The sequence below is a fragment of the Manis pentadactyla genome, chromosome 3 (assembly GCF_030020395.1).
Source record: "Manis pentadactyla isolate mManPen7 chromosome 3, mManPen7.hap1, whole genome shotgun sequence".
In the NCBI taxonomy this organism is placed as follows: Eukaryota; Metazoa; Chordata; class Mammalia; order Pholidota; family Manidae; genus Manis; species Manis pentadactyla.
The window spans coordinates 116,235,656-116,261,464 of NC_080021.1; the positions used below are offsets into that span (position 1 = coordinate 116,235,656).

The 25,809-nt window shown below is 41.4% G+C and overlaps 1 protein-coding gene across 17 annotated transcripts in view; it reads left to right on the forward strand.

Moving 5' to 3' along the window:
• SVIL (supervillin) overlaps positions 1-25,809 on the forward strand; it is a 232,971-nt gene that overhangs the window by 68,328 nt on the left and 138,834 nt on the right. For 4 of the 17 annotated variants that reach the window (XM_036912241.2, XM_036912242.2, XM_036912239.2 and 1 more), the window contains exon 1: positions 24,008-24,197. The exons of 4 other annotated variants lie outside the window; for them this stretch is intronic. In XM_036912241.2, coding sequence (XP_036768136.2) covers positions 24,098-24,197 — 100 coding nt within the window. In that variant the 5' untranslated portion in view covers positions 24,008-24,097. Of the gene's footprint in view, positions 1-14,080; positions 14,755-24,006; positions 24,198-25,809 lie in introns of those variants that run through there. 9 more of the 17 variants (XM_057498346.1, XM_036912238.2, XM_036912250.2 and 6 more) reach the window with 7 other exon arrangements.

Sequence of the window (25,809 nt, forward strand, 5' to 3'; positions counted from 1 at the left end):
GGTAGAACCCAGTATTAGGACCACTGAGATGAGGCAAGGTGGAGGGAGAAGTGGTAGCTTTCTTAAAAGTCAGACATACAAATGCTTGAGGAAGATGCATTTCATAAACCTCGAATTTGTCAACCATGCATGTTACCATTTGCGTGAATGTGTTCTTTCTCCATGCTTCTTTAGTAAGTTAAATTTAGTAAATGTTCTCCAAGTAACAACCCAGTCTCTACCTTTTCTTGAGAAATTGGACTGCTGCTTGGGTTGTAAAACCATATGATGTTTTGAGCAAACATTGTGTTTTGAGCACGTGACTATGAACTACTTATTTTGGAGGAGTAAAGTTGGTGTTTTTCTTTTATAAGGTGTGTGTGTATATATATATGTGCGTGCATGCTCGTCCTATGTGGAGTTAGTTTTTAAAGTTATATCTGAGTGTTCTTAGCTCAAATTTCTGCCTTTTATATGGAACGTAAACATTATGAAACAATATTTTTTAAATCCAGTGTTTTCTAGTTGGCTTGGCATGAAATTATATAACATCCTTAAGCCCTGGTTAAATGGTCCTAGTAAGGATTCTTCTTGTGTGTGTGATTTTTTTGGAAAAAAATGTATGTGGTTATTGTTGTTTGCTTGTGTTTCATTGTATATCTAAGATAAATTCTAACCAAAATAAGCAGGTGATGAGAGGCAACAAAGGGCCAGGCAGTTTATTTGAGTGCAATCCTGGGCGAGGTTCACCAGTCCAAAACACAGGCTGGAGAAGTCGCCCTCAGCAGGGCAGGCAGGGAGTTTTTATAAGCACAGGGAAGGGAGTGGGGAGTGGACCATGCCAGGGGTATGTGGGGAATTTTTATTGGCTCAGGGTCGGGTGATGGACAGCCAGAGGTCTCCTCCTTCAGGATGGAGGGGGTCTGCATCCGGGGTTTGTCGGCACCCTCAGCGGACTGGAACCCAGGAAGAGCTGTCCGTTCCTTCCTTATGTGGCACAGAGCTATTTGGTGCTGTCTTTGTTCCGCTTGCACTGTCCTTGCTTTCCTCTCTCTGGTACCTCCAGCCTTACAATATGTAGGGAGCATGTTTTTAGATGTTTTGAGGGAATAATTTTTCAGTATTACTTTCATTAAAACATTCTTCTGAAAGGAAGCATCTTAATTTGTTCTAGAGCCCTGCTCTATGGAGTTTTAAATTTATTATTATAAGAAAAGGGTATTAGTAGTGTTTCCTGCTTGGTTAGAACCATGAGGAAACCACTGTGGAAAAGAAACCCTGACTCTAGAATCCCGGTTTTCTCCTGTCCTCTGCCCTAGTTTTAGAGATTTTACTAATTTTTGATGATTTACAATCCTAGGAGAATTGGAGTGGTTATCTGGAGGGAATCATTTAAACCTCCACCTGTTATTTTGACTACAGGGCCATGCTAAAGGGTACTTTTAAGATCTTGATTTTGAAAGAGCCAGAGAAAGTGGTTGCAAAGCGAAAAGGCCTGGTCTGGTCTGCTCTCTGCTCGACTGCTTCTTGAGAGAAACCTCCTGAAGGTGCTCAGTCCAAGAGTTGGACAAGGTCAGCCTACAGTGTCTTCAAAGTGTTTCCAGAGAGGTGGACTGTATTAAGCAGGAAATACTGACAATATTTCAGGTCACTTTATGGAGGAGTACTGATTCAGTGTTTTCTGCTCAGGGTGGATCTAAACAAATTACTTTGTTTCTCAAAAACATCTTGTTTGTCTTGGGATCTAGCCAGACCTCTAATATGAGTGGTGTGTGCTCAGGCCCCAATCCTGAACTTCGCTTTGTCTGTCAGATCAGAGTTGTGTATGAAACAGGCCACTAGCCTTTGGGAGAATCCAGGACCAGATGTCTGTGTGCCTTCAGGCAGATTTCTTTGAGATGTGGAAATCTAGGTGACTTGAAGAGAGAACAGATGGGGGCAGGTAATGGACCTCTGGATTTTCTGAAATACTCTGTTTGGCTGTGTGGTTAGCATTTCATGCCTGGCTGGTGGGAGCTCATGCTCTGTTTGTGGGAGTGTGTGTGGGAGGGCAGTGTTTTTTTGGATATTGATAATGTACTAATTAGACTTTTATGTAAAAATATAGGGTTTTTAAAAACTGATGTCCTACTACCAAAAACCAGGGGTATTCAGCTCTTTAAGTAGGAAAAACAAGCAAACACATACCATCCTAAAGGAGTCTTTTTCTTTATGATCTTTTATTAAATCCAGTGTAACATGTAGGCCTTTTAGAATAAAATTTACCATAGAACCAGAAACAGAAACTATGGGAGTATATAAATACACATTGGGACTTCTCTGTTCCTTACCTGCTCCCAAACACACATGCACACACTTCTACCTTTATTTGCATGAGAAATAGGTAGCAAATGTCTTGCACAGCAAACAGAGCATAGGAGAGACAAAAGCAAGTAAGAAGCTGAATGTAACACTTAACTTTTCATTTCACTTTCATTTGTATACATTGACTAATTCGCTTTGCTGGGTTTAGGCTTTTAAAACATTCTTTGGCCCTGGGAGAGAGTTGTGTAACCATAAAACTTGAGAATCCTGGCCCTAGAATAAATGTTCCTTTAAAAACCCCAAGGACAGAAAATTGAACACAGCTGTGCAAAAGAAAAAAGAAAACTGAAGCCAGGGATGTTTCAGACCTGTGGATGCCCTCACCAGCTTTCCCAGTGCCCTGGGGCTGTGGTTTCATGATAGGGAGTTTTGGTGTTCTTTTTGAAAGTTTCAGGAAAAGATCTTCCTTCAGAACTGTATGTTTCTGTGATGTAGTTAAGAGAACATTCTGATTGTATTGTTATTTGTCCTGCTTGTCCTCTGCATATTCTCTTTTCCCCTGGAGAGGTTTGGGATTTCTAACCATTTTCAAGGTGACATAATTCTGCAAACCTTACAGTTGCTACTCATGTAAGTAAGCAGCAGAATCAGAAGATGGAACGCACAGTGTTTTTTAGTCCCCAAGATCTGCTGCCCTACCCCTCAATCCTAGAATTTTCCTGCAAATAAATAACTTGAAAGCCTGGTCCTGAGAACACGGCACTGTGGTGCCTTGTTTCTCCTCCCCTGGGATGAAAACCATGGCAGTGCCCCTCTGATGTTTCCCGGTGGGTCCTGCTGTTTGGTCTGTAGGCTGTGAGGAGCCATCACCAGGGACTGTAACCTCTGGGAAGCCTGGGATAAATCACTTTGCTCTTTGTCAGACCATGTAATGATGATTCATACCTCTTCCTCCACAAGATTAGATTACTGTAATTTTCATATCCTGGACTGCCCACTTGGGATTTTAATTACATCCTTGTTGGTATAGTGAACAGTATTGTGTTTCTGGGGAGAAAGGCCTGAACTTGTCCAGTTGGCCATCATCAGAAAACGTTTAGTGAGGCCCTTTGTGAACCTGACCCGGGCAAGTAGTCCTACCTTAAGGGTTTACCCCACACAGGCAGGGCCTAGGCGAGTACTTGGTGCAGGAGCAGTGGCTTGGGGTAAGGCATGTCATGCTTAAGGCATCAGAATGTGTGGGGGTTTTCTGCAAGGGCATCCTCTGTGGAAATCAGATACTGCTTAATGAGGAGAATCCTGCCCAGGTAGAGGTTTGGGAACAAGGTAAACCAATTCAAGCTTGTGGAACAGTCTCCCCAAAACCAGCACAGCTAATGGTTTATCACTGCACAGTGATCCCAGAGTGGGGAGCGGGCAGAGGAATGAAGGATAGAGCAGCCTTTGAGAAAACTGTTTTGGCTCTCTACCCATAAAATAGGTGTTCCTCTTTCTATTCCTTCAACAATATTTATTGAACACTTACTGTATCCTGAGCACGACTCTGGGCACTGAGGATTAACACCAGCCTACAAAACAGGCAGCAATCTCCGTCCTCAGGGAGCTCACATTCCCCTGGGGGGAAAGAAGGCTGGCTGAAGAGAACCGCGGCGAGGAGTTCAGGATACCTAGCAGAACTCAGTGTGTCTGGGAGACAGACTTGTCTGTATATTTCCTCTTACCTCTCTACACAACGTGCACCATCGATCCCACTAATAAGGTCACCAGACACTTTCAGTGGGCCTGGTAAAGGGAATTGTTCATTTATTCACTCTAGTAGGACGAGTCTAACAGAGAAGTTCAGGGTCTTGAAGGATTGTCTGCTGTAGACCGAGTCTCCATTTTTTTTTTTTTGTTTACTGTAATACTAACAGTTCTCATCCAGAAGGCCTTGCATTAACATACTTCTGTCTCCTTGTATCCCCTTCCTTTCTTCACTTCCTTCTCTTCTCTTAACATGGTGTGACTGAGAGAGACAGCACTTGGCCTCAGAAGTACAGAATCTCAGTGTATTTTGGAGCTGGATGGGACTGTACGAGTCTTAATCTAGACCAGTGATTTTTGGTCCCTGGGCTGCCGCCAAGAGTTCTTCTGATAGAGGAAAATAAGAAATATAAGAAAATGAGGTAAATGTTTCATAATGCTAAACATGATCAATTGATTCTGTATCTTTCAATTATTTTTTCTTGAATTTTCCAGGTTTTAGTGTCCTCCACTTATCCCAGAACTGACTCACCCTGCTGAACTCAGCCCTCCACTCCTCCCCATGCTGTCCCCATGGTTGACTCCCACCCCTACTTCATCCTCCCATCCTCCAGTTTCAGACAGTGCCGTCCTTAATTTGTAGCCCCTGTCCCCAAAGCAAGAACCACTGCCTAGACCTGAGGGCTGGAGTCACCACCCTGCTGCTGGAGAGCTGTGTTTTGGGATTCCCAGTTAGAACCACAGATAGATTTTTAGTCATAACACATAGTGGTTCAGTTTTGTGAACTCATTGGTAGTGTGGTTCTCACTTTATTATGAGTTTATCAGGTGTCTGTGGGTTGGTCAAGTGTATAGCCATCACTTACAACTGATTCTGAAGAAAAATGAGATGAACTTGATTGGTCTGGAGATTCATGCACTGTGCTTCCAACCAGGGATGCTTGGGGGTTTCTTGGTCTGTGGAGGTGGGGAAACAGCGGTCACAGAGAACACTGTCCAGTACCCCCTGTTCTGTGTATCTCTGGCTTCTGACCCTCCCTGCTCACACAGTGTGATGTTCACCTTCTTGCACTGCTCCCTAAGAAGAGCCATAGTTTTCCTTCAGAAGTAAGAATTGCCCATTCGTTCTTATATTTCGGGTCAGCAAAGAAAACCAGTCATGGTGCTAAGCTGTGTGCTAGCAATAGCAGCATGCAAAGGGAAGAGCCCTCGGGTCTGTTCTGGTGCAGGTGAGCCTTATGCCCCCAGCTGTGCTGCTTCATGCTGGTGTTCTTCTGGAGAAGCCACCTCTGGGGTTTTGCTGTACAAAGAATGGACAGAAATCCCATAATTTTTTATAAATAGCAACCTGAATGGAGCATGTCACACTCTGTACATCTCTGATTACTCTTAAGACTCTGAGCCTGATGTCCAGGAATGTGATGTTGGTCCAGCCGTGTGAGCAGCTGTGGCCCTGGAGTCAGGACTCATCATACCTGTTCCAGGCTCCCCACTGGCAAACTCACATTTCATTTTGACAGTGAGGCCAGAAGTTCTTTGCATGCTAAGCATTGCTCTACACCCAATGCTCTTGAAGCAGCAGCCGGGGAGAGAAGAGTTGGCTTGCTTCTGTGTTGTGCAAGCTGGTGACATACACATGACCTTGGAGCTTTAAAAATTCTCATCCATGCCAGTGACGTTCTCCATAAGCTTTGGGCGGGGGGAGAGAGAGAGAGACTCCTTGATTGATTGATTGATTGATTGATTGGTTTAGATTATCTGGGAGGAGATTTGTTGGTTGAAAAATTTTGTTAACTAGAAACAATATCAATCTTTTAAATCTACCCAAAAATAAAATTACTTATTCATGGTAAGAAGGCCATGATCTGTGACTTACTCTGTTGTAGATGTTGGGAGACTAAGGCATGTCCCTGTCTTCACTCATAGATATCAAACTTCTAAACTTACTGAAAAAATGGGGAAAAAATGATTCCAATTCTGGTCCTGTCATAGCAGAAATTGGGACAGAGTACAGATCCTGGTTGACTTTTCATTCTCTGGAAGTGAGCAGTTTTTTAAAATGCTTCTAGGAAAACAATTCCATTCACAATTGCATCAAAAAGAATAAAATACCTAGGAATAAACCTAACAAAGGAAGTGAAAGACCTATACTCTAAAAACTACAAGACACTCATGAGAGAAATTAAAGAAGATACCAATAAATGGAAACACATCCCATGCTCATGGATAGGAAGAAATAATACTGTCAAAATGGCCATCCTGCCTAAAGCATTCTACAGATTCAGTGCAATCCCTATCAAAATACCAACAGCATTCTTCAACAAACTAGAGCAAATAGTTCTAAAATTCTTATGGAACCACAGAAGACCCCAAATAGCCAAAACAATGCTGAGAAGTAAGAATAAACCAGGGGGAATTACGCTCCCTGACTTCAAGCTGTACTACAAAGCCACAGTAAACAAGACGATTTGGTACTAGCACAAGAACAGACCCATAGACCAATAGAACAGAGTAGAGAGTCCAGATATAAACCCAGGCATATATGGTCAGTTAATATACAATAAAGGAGCCATGGACATACAGTGGGGAAATGAAAGCCTCTTCAACAGCTGGTGTTGGCAAAACTGGACAGGTACATGTAAGAGAATGAAACTGGATCATGGTCTAACCCCATATGCAAAAGTAAACTCAAAACAGATCAAAGACCTGAGTGTAAGTCATGAAACCATAAAACTCTTAGAAAAAAACATAAGCAAAAATCTCTTGGACATAAACATGAGCAAGTTCTTCATGAACATATCATCCCAGGGAAGGGAAACAAAAGCAAAAATGAACAAGTGGGACTCTATCAAACTAAAAAGCTTCTGTACAGCAAAGGACACCATCAGAACAAAAAGACATCCTACAGTATGGGAGAATACATTCATAAATGACATATCCGATAAGGGGTTGACATATAAGCCAATTAAAAAATGGGCAGAGGCTCTGAACAGACACTTCTCCAAAAAAGAAATTCAGATGGCTGACAGACGCATGAAAAGATGCTCCACATAGCTAATCATCAGAGAAATGCAAATTAAAACCACAATGAGATATCACCTCACACCTGTTAAGATGGCCAACATCCAAAAGACAAACAACAACAAATGTTGGTGAGGTTGTGGAGAAAGGGGAACCCTCCTACACTGCTGGTGGGAATGTAAATTAGTTCGACCATTGTGGAAAGCAGTATGGAGGGTCCTCAAAAAACTAAAAATAGAAATACCATTTGATCCAGGAATTCCATTCCTAGGAATTTACCCTAAGAATGCAGCAGCCCATTTTGAAAAGACATGTTCACCCCTATGTTTATCACAGCACTATTTACAATAGCCAAGAAATGGAAGCAACCTAAGTGTCCATCAGTAGATGAATGGATAAAGAAGATGTGGTACATATACACAATGAAATATTATTCAGCCATAAGAAGAAAACAATCCTATCATTTGCAACAACATGGATGGAGCTAGAGGGTATTATGCTCAGTGAAATAAGCCAGGTGGAGAAAAACAAGTATCAAATGATTTCACTCATTTGTGTAGTATAAGAACAAAGAAAAAACTGAAGGAACAAAACAGCAGCAGACTCACAGAACCCAAGAATGAACTAACAGTCACCAAAGGGAAAGGACTGGGGAGAATGGGTGGGAAGAGAGGGACAAGGGGGAAAAAGGGGCATTACGATTAGCGCACATAATATAGGTGAGGGGGACATGGGGAAGGCAGTATAACACAGAGAAGACAAGTAGTGACTCTATAGCATCTTACTACGGTGGTGGACAGTGACTGTAATGGGGTAGGTGGTTGGGACTTGATAATAGGTGGAGTCTAGTAACCATAATGTTGCTCATGTATTGTATATTAATGACACCAAAATTAAAAAATAAAAAATATAAATAAAATTAAAACATAACAGTAAGCATAAAAATAGTGGATATGAACAAATAGTAAGTGTAATACTGGATAATGGTAGCTGTGGTCAAATATTTTAAATCTTCAAAATCAGTTAGAAATCATGTTTGTCCATAATAAGAGACTAAATGAAAGATAAAGATGTAATAATAACTTTAGTTTAAAATATTTTAAAAAATGCTTCTAACGATTGTTCAAGTTCATCGCCATTTAGAAAGCAGAACCTTCTGGCAGGCAGAAGCAGTTAGAGAACACTGTTGTCTTGCTTCCCTTGCTCTGAGGTCTGGCTGATGCTCTGACATCATCCTTATTTCACAAATAGGTGGCAGTTCAGAGAGGGAAATGGAAAGTGAGGCTCTTGCCCCAAAGCACTTGAGCCAGCTGGATCTGTTTTATTTTCTGCCAGTACACTGAGGAGGCAACCTGCTGCTCCCGGACTTCAGCCGGGCAGTAAGCACACGTTAGTCAGGCCTGAATGACAAGGATGGCGTTGTAGCTGAATGGAAGTGAGAAGAAGAGATCTCACTGCAAGCTATTTTGATTCTGGTTGTCAGTCTCCCTGGCACAAACATCATTTATCATGTGGCAGGCAGACATGGCTGGGTTCCAGTGACACAGAGAAGATGGGAGTTCCTGCCTCCTGGCAGTAACTGTCTCATGGTTGGAAATCAGACCATGTGAGGGAAGGGCTCATAAGAGAAACAGTCAGCTGAACCTCGAAGGATGATGAGGGGTTTTCTAGGTAAGAAGGAAAGGCAATCTGAGCAGACAGCAGTCTGGACACAGCAGTGATGGTCAGTGAGGTTTCTCACAGTCACCTACTTTGGGTTGGGGTTGGGCATATGGCTGATGAGGTAGGAAGGGGCCAGTCACAGAGGCTAGGGACTTTGAAATTTTTCCAACAGGCCAGCCACCATTTTCACCCTTCTTTCCACCACCCCATTTGTCCTGGATGACACCCCCTCCTGGGTGTTTCCAAATGTGATGTTTGTAACTGATAAGACGTTAAAATTCCTCATAATCGTGCTACAGCTCTTAGCAATACAGTCATAAAAGTATGTCACTGCTGATCTTGGTCTATATAAGGTAATTTCTAGGTTAAGTGCAATTTCCAAACTATTTGTAACTTGATCGCTTTTTGCTTCTACTGATGAATATCTAAATACAAGAGGTGAAAGTGACTTTTTTGCAAGGGCATGCTTACACTGAACTCTTCAAGAACATTTCATCGAACAGTTTGTGCCATGAGCTTCCATCAGTGAGAAATAACTGGCTGACTGGGAGGCAGCACCTGGAAGCTTGCACTTGAGAATATCTGTGGGAGCCAGAGGGGAGATTTCAGTGGGGGTGATGCAGCCCATTTCAAAGGCATTCTGGAAGCAGTGGAGAGGATGGTTTGGGGAGGGAAGAATGGTTTGGAGGTTCTTGCAAAAGCTCTGCCAAAATGCAAGGAAAGTGGAGACAGACAGGAAGCCTGAGGTCCAGGCAGCAGGACTTGGTGGTGGCCAAGATGTGAGTGAGGAGCTCCAGTGAGCTGGTGGTGAGGCTGTGGCCACCTGGACGCAGAGTAAGTGTCCTGAGGAGAGGAGGAGCCTAGCACTCTTTGTCCTGTGTTTCCTGTTCTGGGAGATACCCTGGGATTGGGAACACCCAACATCCTGAACTCTGCAGGTGCAGTGGAACTCACTGTGGGAGAGGTGGGTGTGAGAAGGCTTCTAAGGGCAGAATCTGGGACACAGAAAGGAGAGGAAAGACAGCCCAGGAGAGAGTAGTCAGCAAGGCATGTGAGAGCCAAAGAAAGTGGTGTCAAGGACAACATTTAAAAAAGGATGTTCCACGAAGGTGGAAGTGGTCAGAAAGTGTCCAATGGCAGTGGCCAAGTCCAATGAGGCAGTAGGAGAGCCCCTTGTAGGGGGAGCTGGAATCCATTGTAAAACCAATAAGGGTGCAAATGGGAGTGGGAGGGGGGAGCCAGTGGTGGTGGGATTTTAGTGGTGATAAGAGAGCAGGTGGGCAAGTGCTTGAAGGGGAGGTGGGCTGAACAAGTTTGGAGGTGGGAGAGGAAAGAAACTGCCACATATTCTTGGACTTGAGCTGCTCTCCTTCAATGAACTGAAAAGAAGCTTTGTCTAGATCATCTGCGCATGTTCTGGTGTTCCCCAGAGCTCGCCTTTACGAAGGTGAAAGTCCTGTGCACATTGGTTTTGGCCCTCAGCAGGGTCAGGTCAGGATGTTTGGGTCTAGATTTTATGTTCTGGAATCTGAGGGGATAAAGCGCTCTGAAGCATTCTCAGTCTGCCCATTCAACCACTTGGAAGACTGAACTTCTGTCTCATCTTTTGATTTTCAAGAATGGAACCTTTGAGACTATAGAACTCCAGAGTTCAATATCTTGTTTTCTGTGCTATTTATAGTAGAATTACAATGTGATATGACCCAGTCTCCTCCTTTTCTAAAGTTGTTTTCTTGCTGTTTTCTCAAGTGTAGGTCAGGTTTTGAAAATAAATCATCTTGGGCACTGGACTGAACTTCTGAAAATTGTGTGGAGGTTCCCTGAATCCTGTTCTGTCTTTGGAGAGGTCCTAGGTATTAAAGGGCCCATTCAATCTGACAAATAAGTGCATTTAATTGGAAAGCAATTTTTTCCATTTCTTATTCTGGATCAGATATTTTTCTTTCAGCCAATGACTTCCCATTCTTGTAGAAAAGAAACATTTCCAATCTGAATTTCTTAAGATGATTTTGATCTCTTACACATAACTGAACTGTCACAAAGTTAAATACAAAATATAAAACTATGAATCTTTTAGGAAAAATAAAAGGAGGAAATCTGCACCTAGGCAAAAGCATGATTCATGAACAGAAAAAGTAGCAAATTATAATAATGAAAATGTGAAATGTTTGCTCTACCAAGCTACTGTCAAGAGACTAAAAAGTCGAGCTACAGAGCGGGAGGAAATGTTTGCAAATTTTTGAAATTTGAAAATGTACAGGCACATTTATATAGGTTTTTTAAGAGCATTATTCTATTAAGTAGCCCACTTAAATGGGTTGCATTTGGAAGTTCATCTGAAGTATTTTTTTTTTCAACATCCAATTCAGCTTTTTAGCTTTGAGATAATTATATGTATGTAATATAAAGAGATCCTGTTTGATTTTCACCTCGTCTCCCCTGATGGTAATGTCTTGCCAAACTATCAGAGAGTGTCATCCCCAGCTGGCATTGGTACAGCCAGGGAGGGGCACAGTGTGAAGTTCCATCCCAAAGAACCCTTATGTTGCCCATTTATACCACTTTACCCAGATTTGAACCACTGAGAACCACCAAGCTATTCTCCATTTCTGCAGTGTCATCATTTGGGGAATGTTACATAAATGGAATCACGTAGCATATAACCTTTTGGGATTGGCTTTCCCTCACTCAGCATAGTCCCCTGGATATTCATCCAGGTGTTGTATCAATTGTTTGTCCTACTGTATTGCTGAGTAGTATTCATGGTGTGAATTAACCATGCATCCACTGAAGGACATCTGGGTTATTTTAGGTTTTGGCTATTGCAGACAAAGCTACTATGAATATTTGTACTCAGGTCTTTATATGAAAGTAACTTTTCATTTCTCTGGAATAAATGTCCAGGAATGTAATTGCTGGGTCACCTGATCACTCGGTTTGGCATGCTTAGTTTTCTACAAAGTTGCAGAGATGTTTCCCAGAGCAGTACTGGTGCTATTTTACATTCCTACCAGCAATGTGTAAATGATCCACTTTCTCTTTGCCAGCATTTGGAATTGTCACTGTTTTTTATTTTTGCCCTTCCAATACATGTGTAGATTTGTCTCATTTTAATTTGCATTTCTCTGATGGCTAATGATGGTGAACCATACTCATTTTGTGTGCTTATTTGCCATCTGTGTATCTTCTTGGTGAAATGTCTCATCACATCTTTTGCCTGTCTCCTAATTGAACCATTTGGGTTTTTTGCTGTTGAATTTTGAGTTTTTCATATATTTTAGGTATTTGTCCTTTTCTAGATATATAATTTGAGAACATACTCTCCCAGTCAGTAGTTTGTCTTTTCAGTCTCTTCACAGTGTCTTGCTGGAGCAAACATTTCACATTTCATGATTCTAATTAGCTGTTTTTTTTCTGTTTATGGATCATGATTTTCCCCTATTTTTTTTTAAGTTTTATATTTTACATTTAACTTTGTTATCCATTTTGGTTCAGTTTTGTGTCAGGTGTGAAGATGAGGTAGAGGTTCGTTTTTTTGTACCCTATGGATGTCCAATTGCTCCAGCATCATTTGTTGAAAAGGCACTTATTGTCAGAAATCAGTGAGGTACATTTGGGTGGGTCTGTTTCTGGGTTCTCTATTCTATTCCATCACTGTAGCTACATAATAGACCTTAAATGGGATAGATGATTACTCTCACTTTATTCTTGCTTTGCAAGATTGTTTTTATCCATTCTTAAGTCTGTGCTTCTGTGTATAAATGTTAGAAGAAACTCATCTTTTTATATGAAAACTGGGATGTCGATAAAAATTGCATAAAATCTATAGATTATTTTGGGTAGAATTGACATCTTTTTTCACACTTCCAACTCATGAGCACAGTATATGTCCACTTATTTAGGTCCTTTGGATGTTTGATTAGCAACTTTTAGCTTACAGATCCTGTTTATGTCTAGTTAAGTTTATATCTAAATACTGAATTTTCTTTGGAATGATTGTAAATGCTATTGTGTTTTAGTTTTGGTTTCTACATGTTTGTTGTTGTTACAAAAAAGGTAGCCCACAAAAGCCAGATTAAAACACATGAAGCTGATACAATGAAGTTACTAGAAAGAATAGTATTGCTGCATTGTTGTGATAACAGTGATTCATTTTTTCCTCCTTTCTTAAAAGAGAAGACCTAGATAGTCAGTTGTTTTACATAAGTTTTTATTTATTTTTACACTGCTTTGTGCCAGGAGGAGTTTAAAGCACCTTATATAAATATATAAAACCAGTAACATTAAATTTAAAATGAATGAAAAACAAAATGAGTCAAAGGGAAAATAAAATGAGGGCTATAACCGAGACTTGGAAGCAAAAGTCATACTGTGAAGTTTTGTTTGTCATCTTGAAGTGGGTAAAAAAAAATTGGCTTGGACAAATTTAAAAAAAAATATTTTTAACTAATGCACAAAATAGTCCTGAAAGCTGGTGTGTGATATTAGGGCTGTTGAGGGTATCTGCCACCATTTCTTCTGGCCACAGGACTGTCTGTTTAGGGGGAGGCGTTGTCCTGCAGGGTTAATTAATAACAAGAATTCAGATCCTGCTCCGGAAGCCTTCCTAACTGATGCAGCTTGTGGTCTGAGGACAGACGCCCAAAGGCATCCCACCCCGGGTGTCATAGCACAGAGCTTTTGCTCCAGCCCAAGGGTTCTGGCTTTGGCATTAATACTGAAGTGAGGATGAACAATTAAGACTTCATTATTCTGGGTAACAACAAGGACACCTACAATTGTAAGTATTTTTGTTAGGCAGCAATATAATATTTAGCTTTAATGTCCAAAAAATGTAATAGCCTTTTAAGAAGTGGTTGTGCTTGAAAGTTTGTTTTTTTTCCCATTACTTAAGGTTCCTCTGGTTTTTAAGTGAGGTGAGCTACACGAGATCCATCTGGAGATAGATCTGGCCACTTGGGAGCATTGTCTTGGCTTTTAAGACGAAATATTTGTGTGTTTTAGAGAAAGTACCTTCAGTGCAATTCTTTCTTCTGATGACTCATATTCTACAGCAATTGGAAGTGGGGAGAAATGCAGAGATGTCTACATAATTTGTAAACTTGTATTAGACATGTACCATTATAGCATGCTGTTTAATGTCTGTACATATGTAGGTATGTTACTTACATTTTGAGCATTCAGTGTCTGAGCTTTAATCAATGGCTATGTTTTTTTAATTGCAAAGCAAGGATTAGAGGAAATTTACCCACTCAATTCTGTGTTGTCCTATCCTGCTTCATGGACTGCTCTTGCATTTTTTAATTTCTCCGTAAATCAAGCTGAAAGACAGTGTGAACCATCTATTTGCATTTGAAGTAGCTGCTGGCGGCGCGGGGCTTGTTGCAACAGCTGATGGTCTCCTCTGAGTTTCAAGAACTATTTCTGGTACATTAGCTGGGATCAAGGCTCTCTGGTTCAGGCCATAAAAGGCCCGTCCTATGTGGAGTTGCCTCACTGCTTCTGACAGCGCCCTCAGAGGCTGAAGCGTCCTCAGGTTTCACGTGGATTTACCCAGTAATGGATGGCCACACCAGGGCCAGATTGGGGAACTTCAGCCTCAAGGACACCCAGGGACTGACAACTTCAAAAAGAAGATCCTTTTTAATATTATTTTGGCCATCTTTTTTCCGAGAAACTTTTGGGATGCGGCCTTCACCTATTTACTGCCTTTGGCCCCCGAACACCTTTTGGAAAGCACCGTTCTAAATTTATCCTGTTCTGAATCATTGCTTCTGGTAGATGCAGTTGCCTTGTTTGCCTTGTGATAGTTGATTTTGTATAGTGTTCCTTGGGCTAACCTTTTGATATTTGACTTTTTGTTTAGAATTTGAAAGCAGTATTCATTGACAGGAGAGTCAAAGAAAATACTTGAGAACAGCCAAAGCCGGATCAGAGGATATCACATATTTTGTTTTACTTTTTTAATTAGGAAAATAAGGAATGACAGTGTGATTTTTTTTCCCCCTTTAATTTAGAGGAACAAGGATTATACAGAGATTTGAAGTAAGTGAACAATCTTCCTATAAATCTAAATGCAGTTGTTGTTTTAAGTGCCATATGCCTAAGCATGCTTCCTAAGGATTTGCTGGTCCCAAGCACTGGAATGGACCTGCCAGTATGTACTAGTGACTGAAGTCATTCCTCTAGGTATGCTTGGGCATGTTTTTTGGTCTGGGAATGATTGAATTTTTTTTTCATAAAACAAAAGAATTTTATGATACAGAGAATCTTAAGCTAACAATTTGATTAATGTGATTTAAGAAGTACAATCTGTCTAAATGTTAGCACTGCATCTTGGAATTAAAAGAATATTCACAACACAAAGTGCTTCAGTAATCGTACTGCAAGTATGAGGGTGACGTTTTACAAGGGCAAGTTTTATTTCACTCTTATTAATATATGGAAACATAAATCATCAGTGATCCTTCCGCATAATCTTTGTTTTGAGGGCTCTTTCCCTTGGTGCTCTGACTCTTCACACTTGATTTATAGAATCTCTGATGTACCAGAGTTTATATATTTTTTTAAATCTTGCTTTAGTTTCTAGATTTTGAGCTCTTTCATTTTTAAGTTCTCCAAGAGAGAAATAAAAAATCTCTTTTTAAGCCTTTGGGTTAGCTGTGGTCTCTTGGTAATATGGCTTGCTGATTTGCTTCTGTTGAAAAATAACAATGAGTTATAGAGCATTTATGGTGTATTTGACATGTTGCTCCTTTAAAAAAAAATTGTTTCTTTATACCATGTCAGATGGACCAGTAGGAACAGTAATTATTTTTATCAGGTAGAAAAACAGAATATTTATAGAGATGAGCTTCATTGGTGAATACTGCAGTGGTTCTCAGCCAGAGGTAGTGCTGCAGCCCTAGTGGGCATTTGGAAATGCTTGGGGCTGTTTCTGGTTTTCACAATAACAATGGCTGGCAGTAACGATTTGTGGCAATGTGGTTAAGAATGTTAAATGCCCTGCAATGTAGGACAGTCCCATAGGACAAAGTGTTGGTCTGGCCAAAACCGTGGTGGTATTCCCCCTTTGACAAAAACTGCAAGGTATGCATGCCCTCCCCAACACAGGGGAGAAGCAGCAGTGGGCGAGGTAGTGTGCCTGGACTGCATCGTCTCACCACTGACATGCACTGTTTATTGGTAACCCCATCTCAGGAAGATTTCAAATTTCAATTCAGACTACCTTTGTGAGTTCCCTGGGGTCATTTAAATTTTTGCAGTTGAGGAGTCATATCCAAAGAACATGGCCCTTGGCTCCTACAAGGATGTCCAGACAGCTGGTGCGATCAGGGATCACAGGCTACACAGACAGCTGTGCAGAGGGAGCCACCAGTGACTTACTTGTGTTGCTGGAACACAAAGGCAGTCATCTCCTTTCGCTAGGCTCTCCAGGCTTTTAGGACCTTGTCGCAGGGACACTCACAGGGACCTCCTTGTGACCAGGAGAATTCCCAGTCTGGAGCTTCCCTCCAGTTCCAGGCTTCATTGTTTTATAACTCTGAACCAGAAGTAGCGTCGTGACCCTCAGCTCCTCTCCCTGTAGGTCACCAAGGCCACAAAGTCTGTCTCCTGCTCCCACCTCCTCCTGAGACTTACTGTCCCTTATCTGAATGACTGCACTGCCCTCAATTGGTTCTTTTGCCACCAAGTTCTCTACTGTCCAATCCATCCTGAGAATGACGTTCCTAAACCAAGATCTGATCATATCACTCCTCAAAAGCCAAACTTCATGGTTTCCCACTGATTGAAGGCTAATGCCAGCTCCTCAGCCTCCCACCTCAGGGTCTTCCATGCCACTGTTTTTGCTCGCACCCCTGCCTTCCTTTGCCTGCCTGGGAAGTGATGTCAAATGAATTCTCCCCGGAAGCTTCCTCTGACTTTCTGCCTCTGGGTTCTAGGGCTTTGACTCCAGCCTCTATGGCAGGGCCCTGGAACCCTGTCTTAGAGATCTCTTGCTCTGTAGGGGTGCCCAACAAGGCATCTGGCGCCAGCCCTCTTACACCCCAGGATCTAGCCCAGGCCCACTGCGCCACAATTTGGTGAGTCAGTTGAACCGAATTCATTCGAATGACCTGTAGAGTCTGCATATCAGAGCTTAACTGTGCTCCATGAAATACTTCTGCCATTGTTGTATATTATTTACTACAGAAGTAGGTGTTACAAGTTCTGGTCTATTTCTTCCATATCTAATAATGCAAGCGGAGAGAGTTGTCTATTACCAGCCCAGTGGGGTTTATGTATATGTGCTTTTGCCAACACAGGAAATTAAGGTGTATTCGATGAGGTCAGCCACTTCATTACTGGAACCTTGCCTAAAATGAAGAAACTCGGCTAGTGATGTGATTTGACTTCTGTACTTTTCCCAAACACCAAACGTTGTCGCTTAGGTGAACCATCCTGGAGTGGTATGCGCTGCTGGCCTTGGACACGGTGCAGTGGCTTGATGTCCGTTCAAAGAGATTTCTGTGTCACTTTCATAAGGACACTCCCTCTTGCAGGAGGTTTTGAAAGAGGAATGTATTCCACCTTGTAACCTGCTTATTGTCTTCTGAAAGTTGATCCTTCAGTCTCAAACAAGTTCATAACCTGTTTCTGACGTTAGTATAAATACAGTCAAAGAAAAAGCTTTAATATTTGCTTTGCGGTCACTGTTTTACCTTGTCACAGCACTCACGTTTGTATGGAGCACTTTATGTCAGTATTGAGACCTGTGTGCCGGTCTTTGGGTTGGATGCCACAGGACAAAGGTGCCTGAAGCATATTCCCCATCCCTTGTGGGCTCATTCTCTTGGGGGGTAGGCATGGATGTACAAAGCTATTATATGAAGTAGGCTTAAGGGATGAGCAATAATAACATGCTGTCTATTATTTGTGTGTGTCAGGCTCATTGCCAAGCTCTTTACCTATATATCTTATTTAATTTTTGCAGTGGCCCCTGAGAAATATTACTGTCATTCCGATTCTGAAGAGGAAAAAGCTGAGACTTAGGCTTGCCCAAGGATACATATAAGGGGGTTGGAGCAGAGCTGGATTTGAACCCAGATCTGACTTGAGTGCCCACATTCATAACCACTGCTTTACACCAGTGTGTCTCAAACTTCAGTAGGCATTGCCTGTGTTCGTGTTAATGTTTGGTTTCTGATACGGTAAGTCTGGTGTAGGGCCAGAGATTCAGCAAACAAGACCCTGAATGATTCTGCTGCCTCTGGTCCGAGGACCACCTTTGAGTAGCACTGTTTTAAACTCCTCCTTTGCAGAGCCATGGAGATGGGAGCAAGCAGACTGGATGAGGGTTTCAAGAAGCCCTCGCTGGGTAGAGATGGTGTCCAAGGTGAAGCCGTTCCTTTGTGCTTTTCTTTCTTCCCACTCAGTGGTACCCCTTATTTCTCTTATTCCCAATTACTACCTTTCTCCTGACTTCTCCTCCTCATGTTGAAAACATACTCAAGTTTCCATCCTAAATAAAGCTCTCCGTGACCTCCAGCTATCACCTGTCTCCTTCTCTGGTATTCCTGAACGTCTACAACTCTGCAGGAACTCACCTCTCCCTCCCAGACCTTTGTGATCTCCTGATCGCTTTGACCTCCCTAAACTTGACCTCTGAGCCCCTCCTTGTACAGATCCCATCTCAGGTCTAGTAAGGTCTATGCTGACTGCTGGGTTCTTGAGCTCTCCTATCACATTTATTTTCTAAATTATTTTCTGTCTCTCTACTTGCTCAGCTCACCCTTCTTGGTGTCCACATTCAGATAAAAGTATTTGTGCTGTTCTTTATATGGTGAATTACATGACTTATCCATTTCAGATGGAATGCATTCATTTGGGTTTTATTTTCTCTTTTAATTGTTCACTTCTAATTAGCTATTTAGGGTCTGTATCCTGTATAACCAGTATTGATATATTTTTGCACAAAGAACAATTCTTTTCTGAGTGAGGACCCAAAGGGTTTCTATAAGTAATATGCCTACAACTTGTGAACTGTGTTTTGGTTAATCAGAGTCCTCTTGTTTCTTTCTGGGTTTTCAGTTTTGTTCCAAACGTGGAAAGTTGGCAAATAACTTAGGCGTGGACACATATGGTCATTGTACCGAAAAATCATATTGATACTTTCAGATTTTTTAAGATTTCAAATACTTTAAATATTTTAAGCCCTGGCCTTTTCATACATTCTGAAAACACTACCTGATTTTACCCCATTTAACCAAAAATTTAAATTTACACATGTACTTGCACACATATTATACACTCAAAAGGAACAAATTAGCCACTCCAGCTAAAACCCCAGTAGGAAAGCAGTTGATTAAATGTAGCTTAAAATATATTGAATTAGCAGGTTATGAAAGGTAAAATGACCTTTGAAAGTTTTAGTACTGTTTCTGTAAACAGGTTTTCTTAGAAAAAGATTTTTTAAAATTTAAATTGATGGTTCTGTTTATCATGTGCTAGGTCACAAAATTCAGCTACATTTGTTTTGCATTTAGTTCATTCCTATAACAGTTCCTATCATGAAACCCAAGGACAAATGGTATTTTAATGTCTAGTATTCGTTAACAAGCATTGCCTCTGACACCTACCACAGCAAATGACTCTCTAGGTTTGAGCCAGGTTAGAAGAAAAAAACTTGGGCTTCCATGGAGAGGTAGATGGCTTCCCAAATTATGCTCACAGTGTTAATTTCTGCCAGATGTTCATTTTAGCCAGATGCATGTAATCATTTGGCTTTATTATTTCATGCATTTTTTATTGAAAGTGTTGAATATTGAAAACTTGTGTGATTAGATAATGACTGTTGTGGTGCATTGGACAAGAATGAGTAAGCTTCCTGCAATGTGTGTATCCCAACACAGGTTCCTCCCATTTGGGATGGAATTTATTTTGTTGGATTTGTATCAGTTCTTCTCTCTGGAGGTTTCAGGGAGCTTGCAGGCAGCTAACAGTTCTTAAATATTACAAAAGTATTTGTGCTGTATTCCCCATTCCAGGAAAGTGGAATGGGGAATAATGGGAGGAAAGTAATGTGAAAGCAATGATAGCAATTAAACTTTGTACTCTACTCACCCTCAACCCACCTCCCAAAGCTCACAGAAATGTTTTCCCTGCTCTTAGTGAAGGAAGGAGATTACATTTGGAAATTGCAGGTGTTTGACCCTGAGGAGTGCTTGAGGCAACGGCAGAGTAAGTAGGAACAGCCCTGGTCTTAATTAATAACCAGCTGTGTGACCTTGGGTAAGTTCTTAACCTCTCTGAGCCTCACTCATTAAAATGAGCTTTGGGCTGGAGGATTCTTAGGTCCCTTCTACTTCTTTGGATTCTATAATCCAGATATTTCAGAGCTTGAAAGTGTTCTGCCCTTCCCTGGAAAGGGAACCCTGTATCTGGAAGATAGTGACTCAAAGGTAGGTGATCTGGACCAAGTTAGAAATGTCTGAAGCAGGAATCCATATATATTTTTAAACGTCTTCTCACTGTACTTCTTTTGAAATGTGCAGCCTACTTCCTCCTTCTCAATTGGCTTAAGCACCATTCTTTGCCGTCAGTCCTCTGTCTTTGGAAATTTCTGCCATCTCTTCAGATTAAACTCTCATTGTTTCTTCTGTGTTCCTTGGAATACTTAAATTTTCTTTCCTCTAACCTGACTTATTCTTCTCTTGGGCTCCTGCCTTTTCCTCCTGATGTGGAATCCCATCACCATCACAGCAGTCCTCCGTAGGGATGCCTGAGACTGCATCTCTGCCCGTTCACTGCAGGAGTGGGGTGTGGTCAGCCTTCTCTGCCCTTTCAGTTTATTAGCTTGCTGCTAATATTTCAATCACTCTTCATCAAAAATTATTTTCTGAGCAGATTGATGTCACTCAACCAGGGTGTTCAAGAAATAAATAATTGCATCAACTTGACTTTTTTTTACTTTTGGACATTTGTCTCTCTTGAAATTTTTATTAAACTTAGCAACAATTTAAAAATAAAGGTAGTTTTACCCAGAGACTTTTGGAGTGAGTTTAGTAGAAAGAGATTACAGAAAAAGATTGTTTTAAATTTAAACTGATAGTTCAGTTTACCATGTGCTAGGTCACACATTAGCTACATTCATTTATTTTGCAATTAGTTCATTCCTGTAACAGTTACTGTTATAAAACCCAAGGACAGATGGCATTTCAGTGTCTCGTATTCGTTTGCAAGTATTGCTTCTGATACCTACCACAGCAAATGACTCTCGGTTTGAGCCAGGTTAGAAAAAAATGTTTGGGCTGCCGTGAAGAGGTAGATGGCTTCCCAAATTATGCTCAGTTTTCATTTCTGCCAGATGTTCATTTTAGCCACACACACATGATCATTTGGCTTTATTATTTGTCACATCAGATGAACTAGTAGTGTGTGTCATTAGTGGTGTAAGAGAAGCTGTATTAAAACAGAAACTTTGGAATCCATAATCTTTGTTTTTCTTTTTAAGACTATTCATCTGACCACTTCTACCACTGACAAAACTGATTTTATATCAACTAGTACCTTAGCTGCCTTCCTGTCTACGTTGTATATTAGTATTTTTACATTTAATTTTGCACAAGTTGTAAAGAGCATTGTGGGTTCATCGGGCTACAAACATTTTGACCATGGTCCTTCATAAGATAATTATTTCATTAAAAGTGAATTATAATTTATTTAGTAGCTACAGATAAAAATGGTTGTCAGGTGGTAAATGGGTACTGTAAGATTTTAGGAGGACAAATTTCTTTGATATTTTAATGGAGAGAGTTTTCTGAGCTAATTTATTCATAGCATCTCTCTAATGTGAGAGCTAATAATGATTTCCATAATTAATGAGTCAAATTTAAAAAACTTGACAGGTAGGTAACTTAGAACAGGGAAGGCAAAATCCTTATTGTGGAGAAGTTGTGTATCAGATGACCACTGTGAAAAATGGCTTTGCCCAACAGGTATTTTTAAACTGTTCCATGAACAGTCTTTAGAAGGTTAGACTATCTCCCAAAAGCTGTATGAAAAATGTTCCTTTTTAGAAATCTCTTTTAATAGAGCAGATCTGTTATTTTCAGCATTTTTCTTGAAGTGGCATTGACTCCCCCCAAATTAAGAACAAATACGTGAGACACTACCATCCCATTCTGATGATTGGTACAGAAGTGGGAATCTTAGAAGTACCTGGAGGTCTGTAGGTGACCTCATCCAGAGGGCACAGCTCTGGAGGGCCTGCCCACCCACTGAAACAAGGTCAGGGCAGCCCACAGTCTGGGTTATCATAGTCTCATAGAACTTTCTGTGTTGATGGAAATGTTCTCTAGTTGGTGCCATTCTGTAGGGTGGCCACTGGCCATGGTTGGCTGTTGAGCACTTGAGAACGTGGCCAAGTACAGCTGAAGAATGGAACTTTTAACTTGATTTACTCTTAATATGTTCAAACTGCAATTGCCCTATTCTGTGTTGGACCATGCGGGTCCAGAGGAAATGGACTGGTACTTTATGCACCTGCTGATACTCTAGGACCTCACCTGTTGACCTTGGCTTTGACACTTGGTTTGCAGAGGAAAAATATAAAATAGTGTGCTTTTCAAAGAAACTGAAGCTTATGCTATCAGAGGAAACTTTTCCATGGATTCTTCATCCCTCCCAGCAGTCTGCAAATCCACACCCCCCAAGTAAACATGAATACTCACTGTGCGGTTTTCTAGGTTATCTGTGGCTCTGAACACATTAGATGTTCATTTCCACATTTTGAATTATGTATCCAAAGATAAGTGCCTACAGTCTCACCATGACTAATAACATTGGAGTTGCGTCCTTCAAGCTAATATGTGGATAGAAGTGTTGTGAATTTGGCAACAAAGGGGTTAAGGAGGGGTTGTGATTTAATAGGCTGCCAACATGTCCTTTGAATGCCTTACTTTTGTTGCCTAAGTCTGTGTTTTGGCTTAAGGTCATGGGGTTTTGTGAGAAATTAGTGTACTGATATTTTCTTCTTGCTTTAAGCTTTTCTGTATACTTACAGATACAAACTAAAGATGTCTTTTGGGAACCAGGGGTGTAATATGTGTGAGGAGACTTTCCTGTAAGGATGGTTTGTGTGAGATCTTGTATTTACCAAGCGAACCATGCAAAATGCTTGTCGTGTATTCAGTCATCCTAACTATTTCTGAGTACCTACTGTGGCAACTAACAATACTGTATTTTTCCCCAAGTGTCTCTGACTTGTAAAACCTCTGACAGTTTAGATGGCAGAGTTGGGTGCGTGGTGGGAAGAACAAAGGCTGCTCTGGGAACCTAGAAGTCATTTCACCTCTCTTCTGAAAGATGAGGTATTGACCCACACCATCTCCAAGGCTGTCTGTGCTCTTGAGCCCCTGGGGGTGGGGGTGGGGGGTGGGGGGGGTGTCTTTTCTGCAGAGCCTTGATTATTAAAATAAACCCATAACAGAAGGGGATGGGAACTCTTGGGCAGTGTGGGAAGTGTAGGGATGGAGGATGTGATGGGGTGGGGAAGGGGCCTGCCCAGGTCCAAGGTCCTGGCCCACACCCTCACGGTGAGCCCACCACCCAGGTGTCATAATATCCTTTGGTTGGTGAGATGTGCTTTGGAGGCCTGGTGAGTTGCTCTGGAGACAGTGACCCTCCCGTCTGCACTCAGACTGCAGGGGCAGCAGCCCCTGTCCCTGGGTACCGTGGGCCTCCTTGCACCATCTCTGCATCCCTGTTGTCTGCAGTGGGTGCCTCCCCCACTACTGGGCCTTCCAGCTTCAGGAAACTTGCTGCCTTTCTTGGGAAGCTCTCTGGTTCCCTCCCTTCAACTGCCACAGCAATCAGCCAGTCTGAGTGGGATGGGAGGAAGCACTGTGTTCATTAAGTACAGACTAACAAGACAGGCAAGACTTCCCACTGTGCTGCTTTTCATCCAGAATCAAAGTAGACTGGTGAGATTTTTCACTCTACAAGTGCAACAGACTTCCCTGTTTCTTAAAAGAAAATAGTAATCCATTATTAAATGCATGGAATAAAGAAGTGGGATAATTCCTCACCTCCCCTATTTAACCCTTACATCAAACATGGGTGAATAAATGTTTTTAATTGGATTGGGTGACTGTATATCAAAAGCAATTCAGCTCAGCTGTTGAGCTGAAAGGACATGTTTAAAATAACCAACATAGTTGACTCCCCTTGTTACCACCTGACCTGTGGCTTGTCAAAGGGGTGGGTGAAAAAGCAGGGGCAATATAAGGAGAGGCAGCCTCTGCCTGATCCTCCTCCATCCCATGCACCCTCCCCTCCCCTCCCCTCTCCTCACTTACTTTTCTCCTTTTTTCTCTTCCTCTTCTGTTTCCTTTTCACTTTTTACTTCATGTTTTACTTCTGTTTTCTTGTATTTTCTTTTTTCTTGATGCTTCTCCTCTTTCATCTTCAGCTAAATCAAGACCTAAGCAGCATAGCCATGGATATCTGTAAGTTTTACTAATTTTAATGTATGAAATTAAAAAGATGTGTGTATATATATATACATATATTTATATATACATACAAAATATTTTTATGTAGACATCAAATCTGTTACACAGTTCTGATGGCTTTTGAAATGCTGTTAATACTGTAGGTTATCTTTTAAAAATAATTGTTACTGCAACATGGAATCGGACTTTTAGGCATCATTATATTTTACGGGGAATGGCTCTCATTTCTTGTGAGGGCCAAATTCGTCATCTTTCCTCCACTGTTAGCTATGTTTCTATGTGTACTATCTGCATGTATGTGTGAGTATTTGTGAATAACACCCAAAAAATATCTACTTACTTTTTTTTTTTAAGTATAGTTTGCTACAGGTTATAAGAAGAAAGTGAGTACAAGACATCCTAGTTTAATTTTAGTAAAGCAAAAATGAAAATCAAACCTCAGCTTCTGCTTTGGTGTTTTGTTAACTCAAATTTAAAATTAGAAATGTGGTAACTATTTGGCAGTTCTGGCTTTCTGAGGGAAACCATATCATATTGTATGTGTGTGTGCGCTGGCCTTTAAAAATAGATACTGCCACAAAGTGATGGGCTTCGTCCTCTATACTCATAGCCAAGTCCTGCAAATCGGTGGGCTTTGTAAACAGTGGCTGTGACTTTGGGACTCTTCCAGGGAGCATTAAACACCAGCTCTGGCTCTGTTCTGTTCATCTTTAGTCAAAACTCTTTTGTTTTAAAAGCTAACTGCTGAAGAGTAAACACTCTTGACCCTGGTCATAAACATTTGTCATACATCTGGTTAGTTTTTGTCTTCACTGACCAAAATCGTTTTGGCAGAAGAGTCATTAAAGTTGACAGCCCAACAAATTACACAGAATCCCTCATTTTTCTCACTCAGGCATTGACCATGACCTACAATCCATTGGAAAACATTTCTTGCCTGGTTCTGAAAATCTCCTTAAATGTATATTCTTGAGCAAATAAAGTATATAAAAGAACTTAAACATGAATGACTGAGAAAAAATGTTTTTGTGCATGTCTTCTGTTGGTCCTCTGAGGAATTTAAAGAGGATCATGAATTTTAGATTTTATGTTTAGACTTGAGAGGCCACAGCCTTGCTCTCCTTCTGTCTGATTATCTTTTTGCTGAGGATTTGATCGCTGTCATTCTGGGCTCCCTTGGTGACAGCAAGACCACTGGATCGCAAGTGGCCATTTGTAGCACAAACCTGACCCCCATCATGTTTGTTGATGAGCCTGCGAGTGCTTGGTGCCCTTGCTCTGCATTAAGTTGTCTGCTGAAGGGCCACGCCTGGAACCTGGAACAGGGGCAGGGGGATGGCAGAGGGTTTAAGGCGAAGGCTGGCCCTGGAAAGGCCCAGTGGTTCTCCTGGGTCTGCCTTGGCAGTAGTATCTGGATAGCCACCGAGCAGAAGGCCTTCGGGTTTTGTCAGCTGAGAGGATCCAGGCACTGTAGGTCTGTGTGCGAAGCAGAGCTCCGCAGGGCTTGGGTCTGACCCTGCTTTGACTTTTGCTTTGTGCAGACACTAATCCAGAAGAATTCTGCCTGAGGCCCCAGAGGCTGGGCCTCTCTCTGCAAATGGGTCTT